This window comes from Clupea harengus, chromosome 4 (assembly GCF_900700415.2).
Source record: "Clupea harengus chromosome 4, Ch_v2.0.2, whole genome shotgun sequence".
Taxonomy (NCBI): Eukaryota; Metazoa; Chordata; class Actinopteri; order Clupeiformes; family Clupeidae; genus Clupea; species Clupea harengus.
The window spans coordinates 12701624-12721751 of NC_045155.1; the positions used below are offsets into that span (position 1 = coordinate 12701624).

A 20128-nucleotide genomic window follows, 5' to 3' on the forward strand; every position below is an offset into this window, starting at 1 on the left:
ATTACCAATAACTTCTGTTTAGCAGCTTAATTAATTTACTAGATTATAGCTCATTGATAACGGCCGCGCCAGAAATGCTGGGCTGTGGCGCATACTTCTCTAGCATCATTGAGGCATACAAAAAATGGTAACTACAAGCCTATAGGCTGTTGATAACTCGAGAAGAAGTTACTTGATTTTCTTTCGAGTAACAGAACACGCTGTATTAAAAGAAAAAAATAATACCTTTGCATGCGGAGGTTAGACCTTTCTTGATTTTACATCTCTTTACAACACATTTAATGTAAATTGTCTAAGGCGATTTATAAATACCCATCATTTGGAATTTGGGGATATTTGAAACACATTTTCTCAAAAGTAGGTGGTTTTAAGTTTCTTCTCGCCATTAAATTGTCCATCTTTCACAAACAAGTGTTTTTAGTCTGGTCCTTAATTTACAAGCATACATTTCCTCCTCCAAGTACTTAATTTGGAATAACAAAGATGTTCTGTATAAAAACAAGTCCATACTTAGAAAATGGGGTGAACCATGGTATTCTGGATGGTCTTCTCCTTAAAAGTTTAGATTTTCTTGAACTGGTTTCATCGGTGACATCCCCTAGAAGAGTGTTTGGACCCTGCCTTTAAAATATCTTCTAATAAATAAAGTAAGAGAGGTCTCTTATTAACTTATAGGCTATGTAGATATTACCCTGCTAAAAGTTGAATTCTCAGAATTCAAAGAGATCTAGATGATGAACGCTCTTTCTGTGAAGGGCCTCTTGAAACATCAGTTTCTGCTACTGGTTCTTCTACCACAATGAAAACTTCTGGTCAGATCTACTGACATTATCATGCACCAACCTTAAGTATAATTTTGAACTTTAAACATGTTTTATTTGACTTCCATGACTTCAATCATGAGGAAAATATATATTTTATAATAGCAACTTAATCTTTTTATTAGTAAAATAATACTTTAAACACAAATGCAAGCCACTCCTCTCTATGCCCCAATGCTATAAAGGTAGAAAACAACACAATTTGAACCTCAACAAACCCCAAAACTATAAAAGCTGTCCTCCTCCTGAACCTTTTTCACCTCTGTGAATGACTGACTTTCTGTCTCTGTGTACTCTATTTTTTTGTTAACGGTTTGAATATCTGGTATTTACTGCATCATTGTCTCTTTATATGTCAACCCTCTTGGCATCTTTGTAATGTGATTCATGTCGATATATTCTGACTGAGGATGTACTGGGTCTCTAAAAAAATGTTGTAGTGGCTTTGGTGATAGGTCTACAGCTCACAGATAACGAAGATAAAAAAAGATTATGTGGTGTTTATTTAACCAAGTATTCATACACTGTGGTTTATTGAAGCTCTATCACTTACAGAAGCAGTGTGGAATCTTTCAGGCTATTCTAGACCTTGTAGCTATGTGACAAGAAACTCACATTTTTTGAGAGCATGCTTAAATCATGATAAAAGAAATCATGCTGTCATGAAATCGCTTCTTGCTGTATCAATATTTTGTCCTCCAGAATAACTAACTAAAAGTACACGTAGACATAAGAGGGAAAACACTCAAAATTAGAACACTAAAACTGATTTTACAGACATAAACATTCTACGAACACTGGGAGTACGTCACATAACAAGCACAACATGAAAATACAGGCAATCACACATACATCATTCCCTCTGCACACTACAAAATAAATATATTAACATTTTCACATGATAAGACATTGGGTCTCTTTGCATGTCTCTCTATGTGTATGTGTCTGTCTCTCTCTGTGTGTGAGAGAGAACAATACTTCAAATCTAAATTTTGACTTTGGAAACAACAGAGGGCCTACATATTTAAAGCTCAAAAGAACTATCAAAGAGAGAAATAATATATGTCCTAATTAATCATTTTTTTCTAACTGCTATTGCAGGTTATTTATACCAACAACCAGGTATAAGATATGGGCATCAGCAGCATTGTCCAGCAGTCAGTCACTAACTCTGCAAAATCCAACCATAGTGCATTATTTATGGGAGATAAGCTGGCTCCCATGTATTATTCTTTTTGTAATGAAGATGCCATTGATATACCAGTCTGTCTTCGGAGAGACTCCAGCCAGTCAATGATAAAAAAAGAAAGCTTTAGCCTGGATTAACCTTCTCACAACAAGACTATGCTCCTCATATGTGTGCTGGCTCTTTTTCAGGCATCAGAGAACGACTGGGGCCAAAGACAAATAGACAGAAGAGAGAAAACTTTAAGTTTAATTATGAGGATACTTTGAGAGTATTTTGGGGTGTCCCGTGAAATGTAACCATCTTAAACTATTCATATTTACAAATGTACCTCTCATTTTATCCAAAATCTCCAGAAGATTAGAGAAATGATAACTGGGAGTGTAAGAGCTTTCACTGACGCTATATGCGAGAACATGATTATGTAACTCCCCCTCTAGTTTGGGAGGTCGGTGGACCAACACAGAAGCGACTCATTCATGTAACATTATGCACGGTAATTACACACAGTATATTCGCCAGAGAATGTCATAGCCTGGCTTTGTTCTACTGTCATAAGAAACCTTTCTTTTCCTCTCTGGTTGCCTTAAAATGGCTACTGGTGTACGTAAAATAGATGGTCAAAATCACCTATTACTTTTCAAACTAAATGTGGCAATTAAACAAACAAATAAACTATTAAATACGTTAATGATGACAAAATTGCATCACACAAAATAATCAAATATAGTTGCCAACACTGACAGGTACTATACTACAGGTATACTAACAGTATTTTTGTCAGATAATGTCATGCTTTGTTCTATATGAAAGTTTGCCAAAACTTACCTACAGGTAAGTATACCTACCGGTATACTGCGCTAGATGTAGTCTAAATAAAACTTTACAGTTTACATGTCAATAGTGGCCAAATTCATTTGTTACAACTTAACTTAGATTTTATATACTGGCATAAATACAAAAACACAATACCTATTGAAAAGAGTATCATTACATATGAATGATTCAAGGACATATAATTTGTGATTTTCCTTCTTTAATGTTGTTGTTAAGCCATGTTATGTGCTTTGACATGGTTGCAGTCTGCCATAACAAACAGAGGTGATAATAGCCCGTAAGACCATTTTTATCTCTGTTACCATAACTACCATTGCTAATTGTCCCACTGTCACTCTGGAGACCAAAAGTGGAGGAAGTTGTTGTCATTGCCTGCAATCTGTTGGTTATTTGAGACTGATATGACAGCAGATAGTTTGGGAGAACTTTTTATGTATGTATGTATATACACATACACACGCATACGTGTAGGTGTGTAAATACACACACACACACACACACACACACACACACACACACACACACAGATACAGTGTACAACAGAAATGAGTACACCCCTGTGCAGTATCACTGAAATTCAAAAAACATTTGTATCACCTCAATAATTGCATTATTTATCAGTTGACGAGTACAATCTGAACAATCAAAAATAAATACTTTAGAAAGACCATATTGAAAATACAGGCCTCAAGTAGAAACTCAAAGCAACAAAAGTGAATACACTTGTGATCATTGACACACAAAACCAGTGATCATTAAATCAAAATTGAGTGCCCCTTCAACATTAGCCTTTTGCAAGAACATGGTTATAAAATGACCTGCAAATACCAGGACTTTCTCATTTTTGGACCTATGGGTTGTGCCTCTCGACATGTCTGCACCATGACTTCACGTGGAAAGCAATTGCCAGAGGAATTGAAAAATCTGATTGTGAGAAAGGTGGAAAAGGATACAGGAAAATCTCTGACCAGCTCAAAATTAGTCAAAACACAGTTGCAGCCGTAATCAGGAGGTATAGAACGAGCCACAGTGCCACTAATCAGAGTTGCAGTGGCTGTCCTCCTAAAATGACGCCATGGACAGTGCGCTACTTGCACAACCTAGCTCTGAAAACAGACGAGCAAGTGCTTCAGACTTGGCACAGGGGTAATCAATAGAAATTGGAGTTTCTATGACAGCTCAGACAGTGCGAAGGACATTGCATAACATCAACCTCTATGGACGGCGTCCAAGAACAAAACCCCTTGCTTGCTCTTTGGCACAAAACGGCAAGATTAAACTTTGCTAAAGCACATGAAAAGAAGCCTGATGAATATTGGAAGCACAATCTTTTGTCAGATGAGCCCACAATAAATCTCTTTGGCTCAGATCTCAGGCCCAGCATGTGAACCTAGCCAGGGCTGCCACAGTGAATGCATAGTTCTGACAGTGAGGCATGGAGGTGGGAGTGTGAGGATCTGGGGCTGCGTGAGTGCAAAAGGGGTTGATGGGGAGATGACATTTATAGATGGCACCATGAAAGCCTGTGGATCTACCAAAACACTGGCTAACAAGATGACTCCCAGTCTCTAGAAGCTTGGCAGAAGAGGAATATACCAGCACGATAACGATCCAAAGCACACTGCCAAAATTGCGTAAAGAAGAAAAAAGTAAATCTAATAGAACACCTTTGGGGCATTTTAAAGAGAAAGGTAGAGCAGCTGAAAAAAAATTGTGTCTGAAGAATGGCTGAACATCTCCAGAACTTCCTGCAACACTGGTATCCTCTTTGCTGAGGAGGAGTGAGCCATCAAAAATAAAGGTGAACATATTGTATTGCAAAAAAATCAGATTTTAATCTCAGAATGTAAGGTGTACTGACTTTTGTTTCATTGAGTTCCTACTGTGGGGCCTGTATTTTTTAATATAGTTTACATATAGGGAATATACTCTGCTGTTCATCTTAGAACAGTGATACCATTTTGAATGAAATTATATCGTGTGATATAAGTGAAACTGCACAGGAGTGTACTCACTTCTGTTCTATACATAAATGTTCAGAATTTATGACCAACACCTTATGTCTTTGTTTTAAGCAATGGGCCATTCTTTACATGGGACAATGACACTATTTTCTACACTTTATTTCTTAAAGCAAATGTTCTTCACAAGAAAAACTTTTGTCTTTTGTTTTGCTCTGGTTTTTGTTTCCAATGGTATTGAAGTTAGTCTTGATGAATACATACACAATTTACATCCTGAATGTATTACTGCAAGTCAGTAGAAGTCATGTCTTTTCATTTGTGTATTATGTGCATTTGTGGTTCTTTCTATGTATTTGTATTGCATTTTCAGTATATTTTGCAGTTCATTATTAGGAAGTTAGTAGAGCTGATTTTAGTTTGTATTTTTGTGGTATATCTTCATGCAAATCGATTTCTCCTTTACATTATTACCTATAATGCTTTAATATTTTAGGCTACTTGTTAAAAGTATTGATGGTTATGAAAGTCCTTTCCGCCTGAATAAAGATGTAGGTCATCAGCACACACAAAAAAAGAGAGATCTTGGACTGTGACCGAATAATGTATTACTGCTACTTTGCTTTCTACTGAAATAAAAAAAATGCAAACCACATGTAACATTTAATTTGTTTTTATTCACAAACTTCCAAAAAAAGGACAGAAAAAGAGAGAATGGATTGAAAAGCCGATGTGATACAGGTCAGTATGAGTTTTTCCAGAACAGGCTGTCTGATCCTCAGCAGCTTTTTAAAGTTCAGATTCTAATCACAGAATGGAATCTAGAGCAGCCACCTGTTCACCTACCCCTCCTATGAAAAATAAATACTTCTGTTCAAGTAGTTAGCTAAAAAAAAACGATATTAAAAATGAAAATAAAAGCAAACAGAAAAGACAAAAAAAAACACTGAACACTTGAGGGATCTTCGCCACCAGGAATGACATCACAGGTGTGCAGAGACACTGAACGTCACATCCTCGCTCTAAGCACTTGCGGTGTGCGTGGGCTCACCAAGACCCGCGATCCACGGCACCAGTTCACATTGGTCCTGATACTTCTGCTTCGTGTCAGAAGGTCAACACACACTCTGTCATACACACACTACATCCTCCTTACACCACTAAAGCGTCAGAGCTGAGGCATTCAGCCGCAAGAATACAAATCCCCCATTTAATAAAAGTACAAAAATAAAAAATACAAATGAATAAATATGCAAATGTCATAAATAAATACATTTGGTAAATTGTCAAACCTCAGACAAAAGAAGAGGACTAACAAACACAGGTAAACCAACAACAGAAGTATGGTACAACCGTAAAAGAAGGGGTTGAAAAATAAAAGTACTTCAATAGAATGTTTCAATCTTTAGGTTATAGTGAGAGGTCAAATTATGCATATCCTGTTGAGGTGAGGTCATATCCTGTTGTCCAGAGTTTAGTCAACTGATGGAATTCAGGCGCAGTGGACCCTTCCTCTATGACACAAGAGGACATGGGGGAAAGATTTGGGGCGAAAAAAAAAGGAACCAGGTGGTATTTGTAAACACAGCAAAGCGATGCCACAATGAAGCAATGCCCCTGATCCACCACACACGAAAGTAAAACACAAAACCTGTAAAGCACATATCAGGAACTCCTGAAAGCGTGTGTTAAATTATTTTTATACAGAACATGGACAAAATGAACAGTGAGTTGCTTCACTCTAAGTCACGTATAGTAATCTTCTAAGTTAACACATTTTAGCATTTGGTGTGACGACACGATTTGCACTGCTGCTCATGTTTTTTTCGGTTGCCTTGAGAGCATACGGATCCTCTTCGATCATCTCTTTTACATCCTTGAAATGCACCTTTCAAGTATGCTGTAAATATTTTGGTCTCTTTTGACAACATGTCCCATTAGTGGGAGATGGAGGAGGGATGTTGCTACTGTTTTGGCACAGCTTTCTTTTGCAAATTTCACAATTTCTCAGAAAATTTGACGCTTTTATGTTTTTTTGGTATGAGCACACCCTGTTTTTTATTTTTATTTACGCTTCTTTGAATCTATGTGTTGGTGTCACAACAAAACAATGAAACAGTCGGGTCTAAAAGTCAAGTGAACCCTTTTGTGTTGAGTACAGACAGACAGAAATCCAGGAGGAAAATGACACAGCAGACTCTACTGGATGAGACCTTGACCCACAATTTGACAGCTTTTACGGTCTTAGTATGTATACGCTCCGAATAAGACTATGGAGTGGGAGGATTGACCAAATGCTTGCTTTCAGGTTCCTCAGCTTCCACAATGACATTCAGGCGACGCAGTGGCAAGGCTTTAAACACCCACAACATTCGCCAGGAAACTCTCTAGGGTCGATGCCTTTCACCCTCTTCGATTCGAGTTAAGGGCTGAGGTGCAGTAAAAACACGCCTGTCCTCAAGGACATTTTCTCTGTGTGTGTGTGTGTGTGTGTGTGATGCTCAGGCTGCTAGTTTGACAACAAGATTGTACCACAGTAACGTCACATTAGAAAACACAACAAGAAGAAAAAATATGAGTATCAAATGGTCTTCAGTCAAATGTCTCTAAGGCCTGTGCTCGCAAACACTGCGTTAAAGGCGCAAATAATGATACATTCGTTGAGTTTAAGGTTTTGTTACATTTCTTTTTCATTTCTTGCCATGTTTTTTCTTCAGCCCTGCTTGGATATTCTTTGCACCTTTTTCCCCCAATTTTTTTCACATCCATGTTTTCTATTTAAAGAAAGATTAAATGAATTTCAATATTTTCTATAATCTCAAAGAGAAAAAAAGGATCAGTTTTCAAACATGGTCAATTACGATTTATAACCACCATTTCTTAAATATCTAAAATAGTAGCAATAACAGTAATTAATCAAAACAATCAATGATATTGTTTTCCCTCCAACTAAACAGGCATTACTACTGTCTAACATCTACCAGCTTGGCTAATGTTTTCTACCATCTACTACCACCTGCTAGAAAAATGCTAACAGTTGAAGAAATTGAAGCTTGCACTGATCAGATCAGAAAGCAGGGCGCCCCCCCCCCTGGTCAGAAGAACTCACTGCAAGTCTCACACAGGCTAAATGCAGTACACAACGCTGGAAGCCCAAGGGCTCTTTTTTTCTTAGTCTCTTTTCCTCTTGTTAAATAAGATATACAGCATAAGGATTTGTAGCTTTCAGCATCCAGTCTCTCAGACACTGCTGCTTCACATTCTCTGTCTCAATTGTTGAGATGGGTGCGCTAGCAGAAGCTGGCAGATCAGTCTGAAGGTTTTTTTTTTTATGATCACTTGATTCTGCCGAATCACACCAATCTCAGCCGCTTGGGGCCTCGTCACATGACCTCCACTGAGGCTACCTATTGGCCTGTCACCTCAATGATGTCGTCGTCGTCGTCCATGTGACTGCCGCTGCTACTGCTCTCGTTGTCGGTGGCGAGAGGTGGGGTGTTGAGGGGGAAGCGGGACAGGAAGCTGGTGCCGGCAGGGCCGGGTGTGGCGGCTGGCAGGCCGGCGGGCAGCAGGGAGTTGGGGTACATGCCCAGGGCCTGGCCGTAAGGCAGGGGGAATCCCGGGGGCAGCATGCCTGCCATGCCAGGCCGAAGCAAGAATGGGGAAATTGAGGAGGAAGATGAGGTGGTGGAGACAGAGGAGGAAGAAAGTGTGATTTTGGTGTTGGTGGGGGACAGGGAAGAGACAGAGGAGGAAGAAGAGGAGGAGGAGCATGGAAGGCCGAAGGGGTCGGGGGTCATGGGGAACATTAGGCGGGGGTCAGCCAGCGGAGCGTGGGGCTGGAAGTAGGGCGAGCCCGCCCCCATGTAGAGAGGGTGGCACATGGGCCCCAGGAGGGAGGGATTCAGCCCGTAGGCCCCCGCAAAGGGGAACCCCGGTGGCTGGGGGAGGGTGGAGCTCTGTTTGGCTGCGGGTGGCTGGTGGGCAGCTTTCTCGTCACCAGCTGGGGAAGACTTGCGCTTGGTGCCGCGCAGATCCAAGGGCATGGAGGTGTCGCCGGCCGACAGGGAGGGCTCTTTCTTGGGCACAGGTTTGACGGGCCCCCCTCCGTTCTCTTGGGTGGCTCCGGGCGTGGCAGTTGGCAGGCTGTGGGCCTGGGGCTTGATGATGCGCTGGAGCTCGCTCAGGATCTCAGGGCTGTCCGGGGACAGTGGGCGGGGCAGGAGGTCAGGGGCCCCGTCCTCCGGAGAGGATCTCTTGTGCTCGGGGGAAATGCTCCCGTTGGTGGCGCCGCTGAGTGCTTCTCTGTCTGGGTGCACCACATCTGAAAGAGACACAGAGCCAAGTGTTACTAAATGAATCACACTGTTCTACTGAGGCATCAATCCAGTTCTGGAGATGTACTTGTGGATCTTTGATCAAATCCAATGTTCACCAAACAGTGAATTAAAATAAGACACACAGACAGAGTAATAGATGGTTTGTTAGACGGTACCTTTAGCTGTGGCTGAGCCCTCCTCAGGCTGTTTAGGCTTTCCGGCAGCTCGGACTGCAAAGATTCTCCCATCAGAGGTCCTGATGTAGGTCCCTAAGGGTACATACAAACACACACACAAAGGTCAAAACAAAACCTTTGGAGTCAAGTCAACCTTTTCTCTTTTGGAGCTGATCTGCTTGGTTGTTTGAACTGAATCAAGTCTTGCAAGTGATGCTGACCTTTAGTTCCTCTGATGACGTGGATGCTCTCCCCTGCAGCGATCCGGGTCTGGCCATCTTTAGTGCTGTTGGTACCTGGGATGACCATGTCTGTGGAGGATAATCAGAAAAAGCGGCTTTAACATCTGAACAAACATCCCAAAGAAATGTAGGGATATAGAGGGGACAAGTAAGAGGGGTCCATGTTAACTCAAGTACAAAACATCAACCAGGTTTGGCCTTCTAGGTTTGGCCTGATGAAAATTATCAAATGTCGTACATATCAGTGTTTCATTACATCTGCTCACTGATTATACCATAGTCATAAAAAAACTGAGAGATCCATGCTATATTTTAAAATTGCACAGGTAAATGTTCAGATGTCTGGGCTTCTACCTGTGGTGGTGACGATCTTCTGGACAACCACACCAGCTTTCTGCAGATAGTTGACGGGGAAGTTCAACTCCGAATTGGGGCTTGCAGACCCGGAAGATGCCCCTGGGACGCTTGAGATATCCCTGGGAGGTCGCTGGGATGCCTGCCGTGGCGTCATAGGGACCGGAGTCGACTGGACGGGCCGGACGCTGGCTACAGGCTTCTCTTTCGGGCTAGGTGGAGGTCGCCTGATCAAGAGCAGTTTGGGGTTTAGGTTTAGGTTCAGAGAGCATGTGCAGAGAACAACACTGAGTTTAAACCTCAACATCATTAGGAGATGAAACCTCACTCAAGAGTTTGAAATGTGCAAGCTTTTAGTTCTATTCTCCTTACAAAGTGCTAACTTCTTTTTGAGTTTCGAACTGTATATATTTAAGAAAGTAGAAAGATTATACTATTATTATTATATTATTATTATTATATTATTTTTATGTCTCTAGGACAAAAACTTGCAGAGCTTTAAAGGCATATTGACAACCAGACCAAAATATTCCTCCAGAGGAACACAGACTCCCAGGTGTTAACTCAAATGTACTACTGTATTCAAACAGTCGTTAGAGTTTGGAGTTGTGCTTGTCTAAAGGAAGAGAGTCTCACCAGTTGCGCTGGCTGAAGGCTGGGATGTTGGTGAGGCTCTGGTCACTGGCGGGGTAGTAGTGGGCATAAGAGGGGCGCGTGTAGGGCACAGAGGCCCGCTTCTCCTCTTCGTAACCCTTCTTAGCAGCTTTCTTCTCCACCTTCGACAGCTTCAAATCTCGCCGGTCAATCAACAGAGACTCATGATGGAAGGGTTGCTAGAGAGGGGGAAGGTTCAGGATGAGTTCCAATCAGCTCGACATGATCACTCTTAGTGTATTTATGTCATCCCTTCACTCACAGTGCTACTAATGAAGCGATAGGGCAATATAATTCCAGTATATGGCAATTATTCTTTTTGCGATTCATTTTCAAATGTGTATTATGGGACCCTTAATTTGAACTTTTGGGGCCATTAATTGAACAGTTGTCTCTCTTCATTTTCCCTAAACCTGTTGGCAGTCATCATCATAGCGCCTGTGCGCTAGCTACGTGCGCTAGTATGTGTACCTTGGTGATGAGGCGGGGGTAGAGCTAGTATGTGTACCTTGGTGATGAGGCGGGGGTAGAGCTAGTATGTGTACCTTGGTGATGAGGCGGGGGTAGAGCTAGTATGTGTACCTTGGTGATGAGGCGGGGGTAGAGCTAGTATGTGTACCTTGGTGATGAGGCGGGGGTAGAGCTAGTATGTGTACCTTGGTGATGAGGCGGGGGTAGAGCTAGTATGTGTACCTTGGTGATGAGGCGGGGGTAGCGTTGGCAGGCCTGTCGGATGACCAGCTCCATGTCCTCATGGGGCTGCAGCTGCTTGGCCGACTCCACCGGTTTCGGCTCCTCCTCCACAAAGTGCAGCAGGGACTCCACCTCCCTCCGTGTGAATGTCAGCACGGGGTTCAAGTCGTCCACCACACGGTCTGGGGAGACATTCAGGGTTAAGATTTTTGATTGCCCACTAACTAACTGATTTTGGACTGATCAATCAATCATTAAACAACTGCTTATTTCTATTACCAGGGTTCCCAACCATTTTCATTGATTACATTTCAAAACTTTTCCATGACTTTCCAATGACCTTTAATAAAATGTCCATAACCTTTCACAACCTACAAGTACACAAATTGCAAAACGTTTGTAATAGGCTAGATAGGCTATGTCAATTCAAGTGGAATTTCCGTGACCGTGCAAACCCTAAAAGACCTTTCAGTCACAGTGATGCAGATTGAAATGCTTTTCAAAGCTCTTTTGATTGACAGCTATGTGCACACGTCCAAAATCTCTATTAAATGGGGGCCAAATAACAGTTCTATCAATGATCTCAATAACATGACTGCCCTCCGTCCCCTCCAGCCGAGTGCAAACACAACACAGTGAAAAACAGTGAACTGCTGTACATCATGAGTGCTTGTGTGCCACTCAGACAGTCTACTCCCTGACTACACTCTATAGTGTGTGGAGCTCTCTCGCTCTATCTCGCCCCCTAGGTGAAGTGGCCTCGGCTCTCTGAAGTACTCTCAGCACGAGAGAGAGCGAGGGGGGAGAGGGAGAGAGGCTTCTGCGTATGTGAGTGGACTCAGCAGTGGCCTGCCCACTGATCTCACCCATGAAGGGTGATTGAAGCTGCTCATTTTAATTATCTCTACTTAATGCATTCGAATAAACGGTGGCCCTGTGTGCTCTGGGCGGTTTTTTCTCTTACCCGACATGCTCTGTTTGGAGATCTGGCGGTCGTAGATCTTCTTCTCCAGGGTGTAGTCACACACCAGCCGGTAGATGTGACAGGGCTTCCGCTGCCCGTAGCGATACACCCGACACACTGCCTGGGCATCGTGACAAGGGTTCCAGGAGGCGTCGAACACCACCACTCGGTTGGCACCGATCAGGTTCACCCCGAGACAGCCAGCCCTGAACGAGACAGCAGAAATGTTCATCTGCACGTGTCTATGGTGAATATGTGTGCATGTGTGTTTGTGTGTGTGTGTGTGTGTGCGTGTTTATATAAATAAGTGAGTGTGTATGCTTTACCTGGTGGATAGGAGAAAGGCATGGGCAGAAGTGTTGGTTGGATCGTTGAACTGGTTGATGAGTCTCTCTCTCTCAGAGGCAGATGTGCTTCCATCCAAACCTGCAGTCATAACATGCCTGGTGTCAGACAGCTATATACATAAGAGCTGAATGTAGTAGACGCCTGACATGTGCAAACTGATCTCTTCTCTGGATACGAGGAACAAAATATTACAAACTCTACATGGGGAATTTGCACTACGAAGCACCCTAACATGACCACTTTAGGACAAACACAGGAAACGGCAGGGAAGGGTGAGCGCAAGGACACAACCTTACCCAACCCCAAAGTAACTGAATGACCAAGACAACCACTAGATGGCGATAAACACTACTGTTTGCCGTGATACTAAAATAACAACCCTCAGAGAGCTTTGAAGTGGGTAACCATGGGTTTGGATAATGACTCCATGACAACAGTGGTCACTATAGGAACCAGGCCACTTACGGTAGTAGTTGACGTTGCGAACCCAGTTGGACCCGCTGGTATTGGGGATCGGCCTCTTGGCCAGGAACTCCTCAATAACGGATAGAGTGGACAGACTCTGACTGCAAAGGGGAGTTAGACAGGGATGACGGGGAAGTTAATTTCATGAGATTCATATTTCATTGTGATCAAGCATTTTGTATCTAAATGAGATCTTCTATTTTGCATATAAATTGTGTGAGAGAGTGTGTGTGTGTGTGTGTGTGTGTGTGTGTGTGTGTGTGTGTGTGTGTGTGTGTGTGTGTGTGTGTGTACAGATGTGCTTTTGCATACCTGAAGACCAGGATCTTGTCGCCATTTCTAACACTCTCATCAATAAGGTGGAACAGCAGGACCATCTTGGCAGAGTTCTCCAAAAGTCCAGTCTTGTAATCAGTCATGATGTCCTTTGCCTGACAAAGGTACACGTTTTAAAAGCATTCACTTGTGAACGCTAGCATAACCTGCATTACTTACTGAATGAATAACTGAACAGGTTAACATGTAATCAGAAATGATGGAATATACGTATACAGAGCAGGTTTGTAGATAAGTAAGAGAAAGGAGGCTCACCCATTCGTAAGACATGACCTGATTGGCCTTCTCTTGCAGGGCACTGAGACTGAGGCCCCCCACACTGCTGGCCATCTCTGATGGTTTGCTCTTTTGGTTGGGGGCGGGGCAGCGGGTGTGGTTGGTGGTGATGTCATCCAGGTCCAGGTCCTGTTCATTGGCCAAGTTTTCCTTCTGTAACGCCTCATAGAGGACGTCAGGATGGTTCCAGATCTGAAGGCACAACACACGCACATTGAGAATCAGAAACATACAGATTCACTTTCAAATCATGATTCACTCTTAATTGCGACTTTCAGTTCAACACACACTCTTAAATTAACTTCTTTCGAGGACATTTACACACCTTGCAGCAGACGCAAAAGGCCTTGAGGGGGTTGAGGCTGAGCCAGCCGCTGTTGCCAGCCTCCTGGAAGCGGTTCATGAACTCTGTGTAGAGAGCCCTCTGCAGGGGTGACAGGCGCACCAGGATGACATGCTCCTGCTTCTGAGGCAGCTGGGAGTGCAGCACGTCATGACCCCGCCTGGGAAGCACACACACCGCAGATGGCTATTTAGAGAGGTACGACTCGACAGCGAAAACTTTCCTAAATGTGTGTGTGTATGTGTGTGTGCGCACGAGTGTGAGTTCATCTACCCTCTGACCTCGAATGTAGCTTAGTACGCTTAGCCAGATGTGCCAGTATATGTGTGTGAGTGTTCGTGCACATACATGTATGTGAGGGTATGTACACACACCCACATCTGGCGCATCCACCAGATGTGCTACTGCATGTGTAGGTGTGTGTACCTGAATGTGTGTGTGTGTCTGTCTGTGTGTGCACACATGAGCATATGAACCCTCTCACTCCATTACTCTGTCTCAGTCACTCATTCACTCAGTCACTCAGTCACTCAGTCACTCAGTCACTCAGTCACTCAGTCACTCAGTCACTCAGTCACTCACTCACTCAGCCTACCTCTGCACGAAGCCCTCCAGCAGGCTATGTAGCACGTGGCTGCGGTAGCGCATGAGCTGCAGGTCCTCGGGCGTGCTGTCCACGCACTGTCCGTTCAGGATGGGCCGCTCGAACATGTTACTGAACTCCTGCCGCGAGCCCAGGAAGTCGGGCCGCACAAAGTCCACCATGCACCAGTACTCGATCAGGTTGTTCTGCAGCGGGTAGCCCGTCAGCACCACTCGGCGCCGCGTGCGGATGCCCTTCAGCGCCTGGGACGTGCTGGCGTGGCAGTTCTTGATGCGGTGGCCCTCGTCGCAAATCACCACGTCTGGGCCGGGCCGGGAGAGGGCCTTCTCAATGCCTGGAAAAAGGGCCAGTCGACAGGTCATTCAGAGTACCCAGTTTAGACTGATGCCATCACAAGTATTGTGGATGTGTTTGTAAAAAGGCATTGCTTTCTGACCGATGCAGACGATTTTTACAGCCAAAAGATAGGAACAGACTAAGATGCTATCTGATGGGTCACCAGTTGTAATTGGCTGCGGAAATTGACGGACAGCGTGTCTAACCTTTCAGAAGCTCCTGCTGGCGGTCCTCCTCGTCCAGGTCGATGACGACAGGCCCACTGGGCTTCTTGGCCTTCTTCTTGCGGCTGGCCACAAAGCTCTTCTTGAGTGACAGCAGCCGGTACATTTCGTAGCCCATTAGCAGCACCCCACCGTCTTGGTACCAGTCCTCCACCACCTTGGCACGAGCCGCTGTGGTTCTGATTAGAGCGTGAGAAAACACACAAAAGAAAGAAAGAAAGAAAGAAAGAAAGAGAGAGAGAAAAAAAAAACACAGCCGTTTAATACAAACAACATAAACACATTTGACTGCCGCGTCTGAAAATGAGGACATGCGTGGGTTAAGATTCTCAGCCTTTCTGCTTCACACAGGTTTGGGTCAGTGTCTGTCTGTTCACTCTCGTTCAGAGGGAACATGCACAAGAATGAGAGGTACCAAAAAACAGAGAGAGAGGGAGACAGAGAGACAGAACAGACAGACAGGTCATAGGGGGAAATACTGAGCTGTTCCCAACTGCCCCCACTTGTGCTAAAAGAGAGTACTGTGACACTATATAATCAAGGTGTTCCTGATGTAGCTTCTATAAAGAGCGGCGACATGTGTGAGTGAGGGAGACAGACAGACAGACAGACAGGAAGAACGAGAAAGAAAGAAAAAGAAAGGAGAGAGAGAGAGAGAGAACAGCAAATGTGGCGCACAGAGCAGCTGTGTGTGGGCCGCGCACACTCTGCACACGCCCAAGTGCTGAAACTGTGAAGAGTGAGTCATCAAACATTCACCAGCCCGGCGAGAGGCCTTATGCCTGGGCACAGACGCTCACGGGGCAGGAGTGGGACGCCTCGCCAGGCTGAGCGAGCTAGGGGGGGGGGGGGGGGCACCTCATGTGCTGGAGCCTGTTTGGCAGCCTTCAGCCATCTGACTCTATGCTACTGATTGTTCCTAAGGAACTGAGATTTGTGCTAAATAGAATGACAACAACAACAACAACCAGGAACATGGTTCAAAGTAAATAATGTACATATAATACAAACCTAAATTTGGTCAATGGTGTTACGTGGTAAACTTTGAAGTGAAGAAAGCTTAGGTTGCCGGAGCAGGTTACGGTCCATACTAAGCACTTTACACTAAATGTGTGCAGTGCCTACACAGTTTTTACTGTGTTTGTGCAGAGCTGTGGGTCCACATTCATGCAGTGAGTGTTTTGAATGTCTTCAGAGGTGCCTTTGCTTACTTGTGCTCGTCGTTGAGGATGTGGACCTTGAAGGAGCGTGGAGTGAGGTGGTCGGGGTCGGTGTCGGTGTCGGGGGGCAGGGCCTCGGAGGGCGGGATCCACATGTTGAACTCGGACAGCCAGTTCTGAAGCGTGTTCACCTGCAGGACGCAACAGCAAAGACAGAGTGAGAGGGAAAGAGGGAGAAAGGGAGAGACAGAAGAGGAGGAAGACAGAACATTAAGAAAGAAAGAAAGAAAGAAAGAAAGAAAGAAAGAAAGAAAGAAAGAAAGAAGAGGAGGAGGAGGAGGAGGAGGAGGGAAAGAAAGACAGAAAGAAAGAAAGGAGAGAGAGAAACCATGACAGAAACAAGGAGAGGAAATGAAGGAAATGAAGTCAGTCAATAGATCAATATGGATGCAGTACAAAAAAAAACACAAATATACACACACAAAGGTGCGCAAACACACAAACACACACTCACAGGGACTATGGCGAGGACGGTGTGAGCTCCAGTATGGCGCAGTAGGATGTCGATGAAGGAGATGACCTGCAGGGTTTTGCCCAGGCCCATGCTGTGGGCCAGGATGCAGCCAAAGCCACTGCTGCTCTTGTAGCGCTCCACCGACTCCACCAGATTGTCATACAGAAATCTGATCCCACCAATCTACAGAGAGCGGCCCAAGGTCAGAGAGAGAGAGAGAGAGAGAGAGAGAGAGGGAGAGAGAGAGAGAGAGACATAAGCGAGAGATAGAGAGAGAAAGAGCGAGAGAGAGAGATAGGGAGAAAGAGAAAGAAAGAGACAGAGAGAGAGAGAGAAAGACAGAGTGGGCAAGAGAGAGAGAGAGAGAATGGGAGTCAAGACAAGAAAAGGGACGGAGCAAGTAAGAAGAGGGACGAGGACAGAGATTGGTGAAGCTGTGAAGTGATTCTTGGTCAGTTCATACACGGTGTCTGCTGTGACTGACAGGTGGCGTGAGTGGCCGGCTGGTTACCTGGTGCGGCTTGACGACTCTGGCCAGCTGGGGGGAGAGGTAGATGTTGCTCTCGTCGGCTGGGTGATTGACGTTGACCAGGACACGCCCTTTAGCATCTGGTTGGTTGAGGTTGTCATTCGCGTGAGCTCCGCAGCTCTCCTCAGGCCCCACCTCTTCCTCTTCCTCTTCGTCGTCTTCCTCCTCCTCCTCCTCCTCCTCCTCATCGGTCGCTCGTCTGCTGGTGTGGAGGGTGTCATCTTCGCTTGAACTCAGTTCGATCACATCTGGACCAACACACACACACACACACACACACACACACACACACACACACACACACACACACACACAGGCAATGTGAAGATCTCATCCTTTTCATCATTTCAGCACCATACTTCACCCAAGGACAAGCATAACTGAGAGGTTTAAACTGTTCATCAGGATGCCTTTCATGCCTCAACCAACATTTTAATTTGATTACGAGACGGATGATTAGACCTCCACTGAGCTCAGAGCCCCCTGCTGGTGTTTGAAGAGCCCGTCTGAGCGGAGAGGAGAGACTATACAGTGAAGGCCTTTCATTTATCCACTTTTCATCCGGAGGAAAAAAAAAGGTCTACCTTGAAGAGGCGCTCAGAAAAGTCTGAACCCTTTTAGACGGGATCCTCCGCATACATCTCATTACACAACACACTTAACCTCCCAGAGGCAAAATGTCACTCGCTTTACAGATGACTGGTTTATTCGAAACCTAACCTGAAGCTCTGAATCATGTTTTTCCTATTAACAGTTAAATGGCCTCTGTCTTAATTAGGAGTAGTTGCACGTTGGGGCAAAAATGTATTTCAAAACTTTCCGTTACGCAAGGCAGTTATAAAACCATTTTATTACATGCATTTCTGGGGCACATGGTCTAGTTTTGTAATTGGAATGCAGAATTACACAAGTGGGAGAGCGTGTGTTTGTCATGGTACATATGAAATAGGGGGGGGGTGGGCAGACAGAGTGACGAAACGATGTGTGTGTGTGTGTGTGTGTGTGTGTGTGTGTGTGTGTGTGTGTGTGTGTGTGTGTGTTATATAACTCTCTGAATGGGCGGTTACACAAGCTGGATTACACTGTGAGGGAGAGGGTTATATAAGCCAGGCAGAAATGTCATGACTGTGAGCTGGCACCCAACCAGCGTTAGCCACACCTCTGCCCCAAAGACCTACTTCTTGTCTAAAGTCTTACTTCTGTGAGCCTTTTCTTTCTTTCTGTCTACCACACACACACACAGGCGCTCAAACACATTTTAATGTATTCCCACACACAAACCCCTGTTAATATTTTATGTGTTGAAAAAGTTCCACAGAGTTCAGGAACTATTCAAACTTGTCCTTGTGCTGTTGCCACAGTGTCTCTCTCTGTGTGTGTGTGTGTGTGTGTGTGTGTGTGTGTGTGTGGTGTGTGTATTTGTGTACTGTGGTTACTTAGGGGAAGGCACAATCTGTACCAAGCAAGGATTTACACACTGTTCTGTTCCTCAAGTTCAATCCAAATCCAGTTTCTACTTTCACATGTGTGTGTGTGTGTGTGTGTGAGTGCGTGTGTGTGTGTGTGATTAATGACAGACTGTATAACGTGGCTGACATTACTGACATTAACGTTGAGGACCTTAATCCCAGAGGTATGTCTGGCTGTGACTGTCTGACTGTCCAAAATGATGACACCCAAACACACTTAAAAATATCCTCCCCTAAATATCAAACACGCGCCACAAGTCATAGATAAGCACTCCATTTAGGAGTACGTCTTATCTTTATGGGTGACATGAGCAGGGATTTTGCCATGTGGCTGTGTGTATGTGTATGTATGTGTGTGTGTGTGTGTGTGTGTGTGTGTGTGTGTGTGTGTGTGTGTGTGTGTGTGTGTGTGTGTGTGTGTATATATGTGTTTTAGACACAGACTTACCTTCTTTAGTTGCGAGTGTTGAGAGTCGCGATGCTTTGGCATCCTCCTCACAGGCATTTGGGCTGCTGGTGCTTGCGTCTAGACAGATTAGCTCTTGTTTGGACACCTGAGCAGACGTGCTTAGGGACTCGTCCCCTAGAGAAGAGGGGGGTGGAGGGGAGGGAGAGAAGGAAGACGGAAAGAGAGAAGAGAGGACAAAGAGATGAGTCTTTCACGTGTGATTTTTTTCACCCCACCTCCTGTTGGGGATGTGTCCTTTATGTTTTTTCAAAATGTAATCGGCACTTCCTTGTGCATAGAACTGATCCCAATTGGGCACGACCCCTTCATATAGTAGACAGGACCAGGTCTACCATATCCCTACACTGGTAGACATGGGGCTGGAGAGAGAGGGGCTGGGGACAGAAGCAGACTTCTACCAGGAGCTTTAACGAATGCACACTACGGCGTCCCCCCAATTTTCTGCCCTCCTCCCCTGGGTGTTTTGGGGCCCTGGTCGCTCAGCAGGAGGCCCTGCTGCAGTCATAGGGTCGTGATCTCCGGTCCAGGGCTGCATCCATTACCGCTGCCAAGTGGGTTTGTGTCACCGCCCCATCCGAGCTCGAGGAACCCATGATAAACGTGGGGCCCCTGTGGTGTAGGACGGGTGACCTTTCCTGCAGGGGTCACCTGAGCCCCCCTGTGTGTGGTCCTCTGTGCGTGTGTTTTTTTAAACTATTTTCTGGAGTTTGTGTAGTACGCCAGATAACCATGTGTGTCTTTGTTTCTGTATCTACAAGCCCAGGACGCCTGACCCTGGCAAATGCTGAGACTCAAACAGATATGGCTATAAAGCTCTGCAAACATCGGAGAGCGTGTGTGTGTGCGCG

At 44.7% G+C, this 20128-nt stretch overlaps 1 protein-coding gene across 2 annotated transcripts in view; it reads right to left on the minus strand.

Annotated features, from left to right (window-relative positions):
* Positions 1–8085: 8085 nt before the first annotated feature.
* The window catches only part of LOC105898919 (helicase ARIP4-like), a 41499-nt gene continuing 29456 nt past the window's right edge, over positions 8086–20128 (minus strand). For both annotated transcript variants that reach the window (XM_031566273.2, XM_012826028.3), the window contains 18 exons: positions 19260–19394; positions 17325–17590; positions 16814–16996; positions 16351–16490; positions 15122–15318; positions 14571–14913; positions 13958–14135; positions 13612–13824; positions 13333–13451; positions 13021–13121; positions 12534–12633; positions 12208–12413; positions 11244–11425; positions 10533–10729; positions 9897–10123; positions 9522–9611; positions 9301–9393; positions 8086–9129 (listed from right to left, as the gene is read on the minus strand). In XM_031566273.2, coding sequence (XP_031422133.1) covers positions 8213–9129; positions 9301–9393; positions 9522–9611; positions 9897–10123; positions 10533–10729; positions 11244–11425; positions 12208–12413; positions 12534–12633; positions 13021–13121; positions 13333–13451; positions 13612–13824; positions 13958–14135; positions 14571–14913; positions 15122–15318; positions 16351–16490; positions 16814–16996; positions 17325–17590; positions 19260–19394 — 3887 coding nt within the window. In that variant the 3' untranslated portion in view covers positions 8086–8212. The remainder of the gene's footprint in view (positions 9130–9300; positions 9394–9521; positions 9612–9896; positions 10124–10532; positions 10730–11243; positions 11426–12207; positions 12414–12533; positions 12634–13020; positions 13122–13332; positions 13452–13611; positions 13825–13957; positions 14136–14570; positions 14914–15121; positions 15319–16350; positions 16491–16813; positions 16997–17324; positions 17591–19259; positions 19395–20128) is intronic.